The sequence below is a fragment of the Cryptomeria japonica genome, chromosome 9 (genome assembly GCF_030272615.1).
Source record: "Cryptomeria japonica chromosome 9, Sugi_1.0, whole genome shotgun sequence".
Lineage (NCBI taxonomy): Eukaryota > Viridiplantae > Streptophyta > Pinopsida > Cupressales > Cupressaceae > Cryptomeria > Cryptomeria japonica.
The window spans coordinates 716,922,291-716,931,550 of NC_081413.1; the positions used below are offsets into that span (position 1 = coordinate 716,922,291).

General features: G+C 36.3%; 2 protein-coding genes across 2 annotated transcripts in view; one reads left to right on the plus strand and one right to left on the minus strand.

The window, feature by feature from the left end:
* Positions 1 to 8,891, plus strand: part of LOC131035276 (transmembrane emp24 domain-containing protein p24beta2) — a 28,960-nt gene extending 20,069 nt beyond the window's left edge. Inside the window, exons 3-5 of the mRNA XM_057966949.2 lie at positions 7,884 to 8,070; positions 8,225 to 8,332; positions 8,516 to 8,891. Coding sequence (XP_057822932.2) covers positions 7,884 to 8,070; positions 8,225 to 8,332; positions 8,516 to 8,649 — 429 coding nt within the window. The 3' untranslated portion in view covers positions 8,650 to 8,891. The remainder of the gene's footprint in view (positions 1 to 7,883; positions 8,071 to 8,224; positions 8,333 to 8,515) is intronic.
* LOC131035275 (uncharacterized) lies at positions 712 to 2,106 on the minus strand. The gene is made up of 2 exons (XM_059210869.1): positions 1,310 to 2,106; positions 712 to 1,194 (listed from the first exon to the last, which is right to left on the minus strand). Exons 1-2 carry the CDS (start codon positions 1,931 to 1,933, stop codon positions 811 to 813), a joined length of 1,008 nt encoding a protein of 335 aa, XP_059066852.1. The 5' UTR covers positions 1,934 to 2,106; the 3' UTR covers positions 712 to 810.
* Positions 8,892 to 9,260: the final 369 nt, after the last annotated feature.

The window sequence follows — 9,260 nt, forward strand, 5'->3', positions numbered from 1 at the left end:
GCAAATAACCATGCAAAAAAAGCTACAAAGCCCTACTAATTTTGCCCCAAAGGGTGTGAAGAACTCTTTGTTTTGGAACTTACTATCTCAATCTCACAGGCATCATTAAAATGGATGATGGGAATATCACCATGGTTAGATTTATCTTAATTGGAGTTGTGATATAACAATATTTGTCCTGTAATTTGCAAAAATTATAAGCCTTGGCTTTCATATGAACCTTTTGACTTAAATCACCTAAACCTTATTGCTTATATTCTTCATAAGAAGCTTGTTAGGAATGAGTGAATAACATAGGTTAATAATTAATAGATAATAAATAATAAGTTAACACACTATTGCTATTTTTAACTAAGTTACCGGTTCCGGTTCGGATTCGGGTACGGGTTCGCGGATTCGGCAAAAATTTTTTTTTTTTGGGTACGGGTACGGGTTCGTCCGTACATATATATATATATATTTTAATTTTTTTTAATATATATATATATATATGTTCAAACTTCAAACATCAAAATTATATATGTTCACAGTTCAAACATACAAATATGAAACATCAAACATACAATGTAACTTTCCCATACAATGATACATAGATGATAACAGATAAATCATAAATCAATAAATCATAAATCCATAATTGCCAATGCCAATAAATATTCTGATATTGATATATCATAAATCATAAATGTAATATCATATTCATAATTTGCAAAAAAGATAATATTCAAGTTTCAAGTTTCAAAATGTGAAAATGTCATGACACAATAAAGTATAAAGTTAAACATTCAAATTACAAGCCATCTATGGGATTTAAATTCCATATTCATCTTCATCTGAAGCATCCAACCCAAGCTCACGGTCATCAAGTGGTTCAAATTCAGCATCAATTGAACCAATATCAAATGGAATGCCACTCCCACTAGCTATGTCTCTCTCAAATTCCATAACCGCCTCGTCTATAGAGACTTGGCAAAGTTGTGCAACTGTAGCATCTAAATCAGCACACTCAGGGGCTAGATCCCAATTCCTTGTTACACCCTCACTATATTCAGGGTCCTTATGTGACAACAAACGAAGGTTGGAGTGTACGTAGACCAAATCCTCAGCTTTCTTTGCACCCAAACGATTACGTTTGACTGAGTGGATGAAGGAGTATGTACTCCAATTCCGCTCAGCTGAAGAAGAACTTGCAACCTGTTAAAAGTTAAAACATAATTAGAAATTTACAAATTAAAATTATAAAATAAAAAAATGATAGCATCAAATGGAATTGGAAAACTATAAAAATAAAAAATAAAAAGATACATACTTGGGAGTTAAGTTTAATTGCAAGAGGCTGCAAGTAAATGGAGCCTTGACCATGTACATACCACCACTCATCAGCATCCATCCCATATCTAGCATTAAGAGCTACAACATCATGATTTTTTGCAGATACAAATTGGCCAAACTCCCTCATGACAATATTTCTTGTCTCCTCATCTTGATATATCTTTTTAAAGGCAGCCCTATAGCCAGAAGCAACCTCTGCATCTCTATATGGTGGCACCCTCCTTGGTGTTGCAAGTATCTCTGCACTATAAAATTTTGGCGTCAAAGCAAATGCTAAGAGATGTAAGGGGGTGGTCATCTTGTTCCAATGGTCAACAACAATTTTCTGCACAACTTTGAAAAATGTTTCCGTTGGGTCATTTTCTTTTCTATTTATTACTTCTTTTATTTTTTCCACCATGCAATCCATGCCATCATAAATCTCGCCCAAACATGGGCGATCAGTATCAGCATACCTGATCATGCTCATGATGGGCTCAGTGAAATTCAAAACATATTCCACATCATCCCACCATTTCTCACTAAGGATCAATGCTCTTACTTTTAGAGCTCTTTCTGTGTGGGACTGCTTCCATACACTCCACAAGCTGTTGATGACCATAGAACTCAAGGCGTCTCGCACCTTCAGAAGTCGTCTTAAGACGAGCGTGTGAGATGCAAATCGTGTTTCAGCAACCTAACATGACATAACAAAATACACAACATATATCAAATGCAAGTCTATAAAAAATACAAATTTAAAACTAAAAAATTAAAAAATAAAATTTAAAATTAGTAATTATAAATTACCTTCAACAACTCCAACTTGGAGAAGGTCCTGAAAATGGCTTGTGACATATGATGATTAGTCACAAACATTTGAATCTCCTCGCCCTCCGCATATAGTTTTTTCACCCAATCAATTTGTGTGCCAAGCTTTTGCATGATTAAATTGAGTGAGTGTACTGCGCATGGTGTCCAAAAGATGTGACCATATGTAGCCTCCACTATAGTCCCTGCTGCCCTACAATTTTTAGCATTGTCAGTTACAACTTGGACAACATTTTGAGGCCCCACCATGTCAATGCATTCTATCAAGATATTGGCAATGAAACTTGCATCTTTCACTTGCCCCTCACAATCCACTGCTTTCAAAAACATTGCCCCTTTAGGACACACTGCTATAACATTGATCAATGGCCTATTTTTACAATCTTTCCATCCATCAGAAACAATGGTCACACCTGTTTCCTGCCATGTATCTTTGATGACCTTCAACTGTAACTCTATGGATGCTTTCTCCTTTGCCAATAAGGTGGTTCTCACCTTTTCATACCCTGGACAAACATAATCAGAAGGTGTATTGCAAAGAGTATGCACCATGTCCCGAAAGTAAGGTGATCTAACAAGGTTGAAAGGAAGCCCATTGCCATAAAGGCAACGTGCAATTTTGGAATCTGCAATCTCTCTCAGTTCATTTTTGAAGGCAAAATCCAATGGGCCTCTTTTCCGTGAAGCCACAACATTCTGATTCTCTACTGCATCAACTGGTGGGTTTTGCATGAAAGGATGTGAACCAGCTGGTCTTGTGGAGCCCATGCTACTAGAAGGCCTCTTAGACATTGAGCTTTGATGGACAAGAGGATGATTAGTCTTTGCTTTGCCACTTCTCCTATCAGCTTCCTCTTGTTCTCTAATATATCCCAAAACTAGAGCTTTTGGCAGCCCCTTGCCATCTGATCCCTTACAAAATTTTATTCCACGCCCAGGGATGAAACAAAGGTGGCCTTTCACTCATAGTATGAGCTGGTATACTCAGTGCCACAATGGTTGCATTGCCAAACAAAACCCCCACCACCAGACACTGGCTTGATCATTGTTGTATAATGCCAAAGTGGTGAATCTTGATCAATTTTAAAGGGGGTATTTTCATTTCGGACATTTGCAACTGAACTAGAGCTTGCACTTGCACTTCCAGTTCCAGCCATTATGTATGATTATATGAATAGTGCACCTAAAATGAAAAGAGAATGCACAACATTATTGAAAAAAATTATTAAAATTTTGGTATTATAACCCCATACTATGCATACAAAGTGTAAAAAAATATACAAGACTTCTTTAAAAAAAATTAAAAAAACTTTAAAAAACTTTAAAAAAAAATTTAAAAATTTGAAAAAAACTTGGAAAAATTCTTGAAAACTTGAAAAAAATTCAGATTCACTTACCTTTAATGGCTAAATCTTTCTTCTCCAGTGATTCCTATGCCTTTGATGCGTGTCTCACACCTTCGTAGTCGTCACCTTCGAAGAAAAATACAAAAACTAAGAACCCTGATTGTAGAGAAAAAATCTTCAAAAATGCAAGTAGAATAGGTTGAATGCATGTTTTGATGCATGAAATGCATTATAGAGGGGCGGATTAGGGTTTAGATGTATTTAGAAGATTAAAAATATTGTTTTTTTATTGTTTTTAAATGCTTTCTAACCCGTGGGCCCCGTTTTTGGGAACCCACGGGCTTGGGTTCACCCGGGTCCTCCTGGGTTCGCCCTGGGTCCCCCCCGGGTCCTGCCCAGGCGGCTGGGTTCCCTGTGGGTCCTGCATGAACCCAGCCGCCTGGGCAGGACCCGGGGGGGACCCAGGGCGAACCGGACCAGGACCAGGACCGGGCACGGACCAGGACCAGGACCCAGGCAAAAAAGGGGAGAACCGGTATCATTAATTGGTGTTAGTTATGTGGTGGTTGGGGCTGTAGAAAGAAGAAACGATTTGTAAAGCCATTGAATGCAATTTTGTGGCGTCGAAGATGAATGACTGTTTGTGTGTTGGAGCCTTTGTCTCGTTTTGTTTACAATGTAAGGACCTTAAGGTCTGTATGATCTAAATCTTTGTACTTAACTGTTAAATTCAAAGAAACAAACTTTTTGCACAATATAGATTCAGACTGGTTTAGGAAAATAAATACACGCTATAAGGAGCTCAAAATTACTTATAGAACATTCAGATTTTTAGTGCTTACACAGATTTAGAGCATCAATAAACACGTTTTAACTTAGGAACTGCAAAATCAGGAATATATTTGCTATTTAACTGATATAGAATTTCTTTACAAAAGTAATTTGAGCTTTCAGATTACATAGAACACAATATAGAATTCAAACAGCAACACATGATCTTGAGGGTTTCATCTCAAGACCATATAGAGCTCGAATAGCAACACACAACAGCAGTGGTGACCTCTTGGGGGTTCCGTCCCAAGACCCAAATTGTGCACAAAGGCAAACCAGAATATTCAGCATACCAAAAGACAAAGTAGAGTCTTCAATATATACCCACTTCGGGCAGTACATTAACTTGTAGTGCAAGGCAAGTAAACAATCTGATTGCCTTCAATGAAGGGATGCCAATCTGTAAAGAGGCCAACAACAGTTAGCAACGAGTTGGCTGAAGTTGGTAGAAGCTTCTGGTTCACAAATAACTGCAGACAGTTGGCACATAGCTGACAAAGAGAAATCCTAGGGCGGTTTGATGCTAAAGACAAAACAGATATAATTTCCCTTCTAGGATACAGCTGTCACTACAAGACAAAATGGATACAACTGCCACTACAAAACAAAATTAGGCTTCTTCAAGAAGTTGATTGTTCTAATAGAAGATTCCAGACCAAATCTGGTTCTTTTTTCCTACAAAGGATAAGACTAACAGCTGGCATAAATCTGGTTTCTTCCTCTGATTTTTCTGGAAGGAGACAAACTTGCACAGTTGGCAACCAATATTGCCATCCAAGCCAGGTGGCCTCATCTTTCATGGGTTCATCACATACAATTTATTTGTCTCTGTTCCAAGGTGATGTTCACAATCCAGGCCTCTGGCCTTTTATCAAAAAATAAAGTGATGTTCACAATGATGATGCATTGAAGACTACATGCAACAATCATTGTTCTTCCCATCCACTGTTCTTGCATTTTTGTCAGCAGTGCTGCAGTGTGGACCGCATGCAAATCTGTAACATACATCATTCATGTGCACTGTCTCCTCTCTCCATCTTGTTTGCTCATTTCGTCATTTTCTCTCCATTTTGTGGGATTCATTAGAGTAGAAGTTAAAAGCGTAAATTAATAATGGTAGGCTGTGGGGATCAATCTCCACCCTAATTCAGGCACATGGTGAAAAGTTACTCTAAGGGATGCTGTTATTGCTAAAATAGGGCAGATCTCACCTATCAATGTGGGTGATAATGAGCAAAGTAAAATCAAGGAAACATTTTCAAAACTGATTATCTCACCAATGAGATGAAGTGTGAGAGAAATAATAATGTTCACTAAAGAGCCCACTGAGGTTTGATTCCTTGGAAGTATGGAAGAAGAGATGAGGCAACGTGCAAGCACCTGGGTGATTTTGATGGAACAGGTACTGCTCTTGGCTGTAAGCTGAAGGAGATTGATTATGCGTTCACTCAATAGTTAATACTCAACTAGTTGCTTTCTCCAATTTAAAAGAAAATTGATTACTTCAAGTCAGCTTTGTTGAATTCGTTTGTCATTGATGTCAAATCAGATTGAGTTAATGTTTGAATGTACAAATCAGGTTGTAAGAAAATATAGATATAGAACATATGCGATCAATTTGAGACAAATGAACAGTGATACCTGATCATTTTATACCGTGTTCTGTTGTATATCTGCAAATAGAATGACTGTTTTCAAATCACGGCCAGTGATTTCAGACGTAGCGAGTTTGCAGTATGTGTCGTAACAAGATTGTGTTTTTGTTTTTGGGTCTGCATATACAGTATTACTGTTTTTTTTCAGAATCTGTTCGAATGCATAGAAAGGCTTTGCCATGTTCAATGCTTGCACAGAAAGCATCGAATGTGACTTCCAGGTGTTTGGATATCATTGTTGAGCAGCTTGCTGGTCATTCTCCAAGAAGAAATTCTCAGACTTACATCTCTACACACAGGTTGCTATGCGATCGACTCAGCAAATAGAAGGAAATTGCCGCCTTGGGGGTCTATTCTTTATTTTGAAACTCATAAAGTCATTCTAGTGGTGCGATATTTATCTTGAGAAGGTTTCAAATGAACAAAAAGTTTGTTTTAAAGAAAAGAAGCCACGTTAGAAAGAAGTTAAGCGGTTTTGCAGTTAGAAGTCAGTTTGGAACTAAACTTAACTCTCTAACCACCTTCAGTTAGTCGACTCTCTTAGAAATATTATATCTGCACATTCCTTGGTTCGAAAGTTAGTTAAGTGGATGAAAGTTCAAAGGGATATAAACCGTGTATATGATATGAATGTAGCATGTAAAACACAGTTTGCAGAGAATTTAAGGAGGATTTTTTAATGAGTGAATGTATGAGGGTGATTGCTGTCATGCTGTATGAAGAGGATTGAGACGTACATACCTGAAAATCAATAGTTGGTACATTTTTGAAGGCAAGTGTGAGGTATCAATTTCAAACTTATTTCCTAATAGTAATCTGATTGTGAAGCGTTTTGCAAATCAATGTTAACTGTGAAGGTTTTTTAAGTCTCTTCTAAATCTACAAGATGAGTACTTCATATATTGAATTTGCAGTAACAGTACAGAGGAATATTATTATTATTATCTCAGTCTGAATTCAGTTTGCAGGAGATTTGTGATTGTTACTTCAGGTTGGAATCAATATGCAGAAGATATACTTTTATTGTTTATGTTTGAATTCAGTTTGCAGAGGGGTTATTAGCATTTCAGATTGAAACCATTTTGCAGAGAAATATATGGAATTGTCTTGTTGAATCAGAATCTCTGTTCATTCATATTTGTAAAAGGAAATCATGGAATTGTAATAATTTGTAATTGTTGTATATTCTGATTTGGTGCTCATATAAGTGAATTTGGTGATTCCTTTTGTTGGTGCCCTCAAAATTGTAATTCTTCAAACCATGAGGCTGGATTAGGACGGTAGATCCTAGCAGCATTTCACACCATGGTTTTTTCCCATCCTGGGTTTCCACGTCAAATCCTGTGCAGTTGTTCCTTGTGTGGTTGTTTTGTTTTACAGTTTCAGTTCCAATTTCTTCCAGATTTCAGTTTGAAGGTTAAATGTTTTATTTTTCTGAAGTTAAAAGTTTGTATCTACTACTGATTCAACCCCCACCTCCACTCTCAATAGTAGAGTTGTGTTCTTCAACATTACCTTTCTACACTCCAGTTTATTTGATTGAAGGTGAAGAAGTTAAGGTGATACTAACATTCTCTTCTGTAAAGCATATAAGTTGAAATCAACCGACTTTCTTGACTGGGTACTTGTTTTCATTTGATGAAATCAATGTTCATACTCTTTGGTGATGGATTTTGAGCAGCTATTGTCCGTGCCTTTCAAAGTTATTTCATAATTGACACTAAAATAACTATGATTCTTATAAGGAGTGTGAATCACACTATTGTGAATTGCTACATATTCTTCAACAAATATTCAAATAATTCTATTGGCTTGCCATTTAGTTAAATGGATAACTAATCTGTAGCAGAATTCAACTTTATAATGTTGTTGTGATGTATTCAGTTTTTGACATGTGGAACATTGTCAGGTGAAAGCTCCTTCCGGTGAACAAGTTCATGATTCACGTGACAAGGCAGAGGATAAGTTTGAGTTTGTGGCACACAGTCAAGGACTTTATCAGTTTTGTTTTACTAACAAATCTCCATACCATGAAACTGTAGATTTTGATATACATGTTGGCCATATTCCATACTATGAGGAGCATGCGAAAGACGGTAAGCTGTTGAAAATTTCAAATGCTTTTGTATTCTCGTGGTACACTTCTCTAATAATTTAAAGCATTTTATGGGCAATTATAACAGTTTTAAAATAACAATATATTCACTGTATTTTTTTTACCATTTGCTATTCTCTGTGGGAATTATGCAGATCATTTTAATCCTTTGATGCAACAAATTGCTAAATTAGAAGAGGCCCTTTACAATGTACAATTTGAGCAGCATTGGCTTGAGGCTCAGACTGAACGTCAATCAATCAGTATGTTATAATTGACCTTCACATTTAAAACCTAAATGTACTAGTTTCTATTGTGTGCCTCAGCATTTTTCTTTTTCCTCTGGACATAATAATTTACATCAATATCTCCTAAATAAAAAATTGAGAGACATCTGTCTTATGTTAATGTGTTGAGTACTAATATGTTTGTATCTCATACTGCAGTAAATGAGACTATGAGCAGAAGGGTCATTCATAAAGCATTCTTTGAATCAGTGGCTCTTATAGGTGTTAGCCTTCTTCAAGTGTACCTCCTACGACGCCTATTTGAACGGAAGCTTGGCAACACAAGAGTATAGCTTAGTTTTTCAACTCATTTTGGAAATTCCCTGGATGTTTGGTCACGTAGGAAAGCTGGGAAGTGAATTTTGATAAATTGTAACTCTCAAATGGTACACATCAAAGCTCTCTCTGTTTTTCTGATTTATGAAACTCTCAGTTTCAATTGAACTGGGAGTTCTTAGTTTCTAACAGAATTTGAATTAATCTAACTTGATAGTTGTATAATGCTTATAATTTTAAATTATGACTTGAGAATTAATTTGCCTATTTAGTTTTAAAACATTTTTGCAAGGAAACATGCTTTGAGCACGGAAGTAATGTTTTTAATTCTATAGTTTCATGTAGTTCATATTTCATGTTTTGTCCATTTCACTGTCAGCTGTCCTTATTAAATGAGGGCTTTGATGCTTTCTCTTTTCAAGGGAAGGTATTTACATTCTGGAGTGGGCTAGCCTTTGAGAAAAGTATTATATAAACAACTAATGGTGGTTGAGATAAGTGTTTTGATTTATAATCCTTTTCTTAGTTTTTAATATGGTTGTTTATTTGATAAATGCCACTGAATTTTGGTAATATCAATGTTTTCTGTGCTCAATTCAATTACTGATTGTTGTGAAAGATTAGATGT

What these genes read in the sequence shown, in the direction of transcription:
- LOC131035275 (XM_059210869.1), bottom strand. Translation starts at nt 1,933, where the DNA reads ATGGTCATCAACAGCTTGTGGAGTGTATGGAAGCAGTCCCACACAGAA. An exon ending in CAATTAAACTTAACTCCCAA is followed by an intron (nt 1,195 to 1,309) that starts GTATGTATCTTT and finishes AACTTTTAACAG; the next exon opens with GTTGCAAGTTCTTCTTCAGC.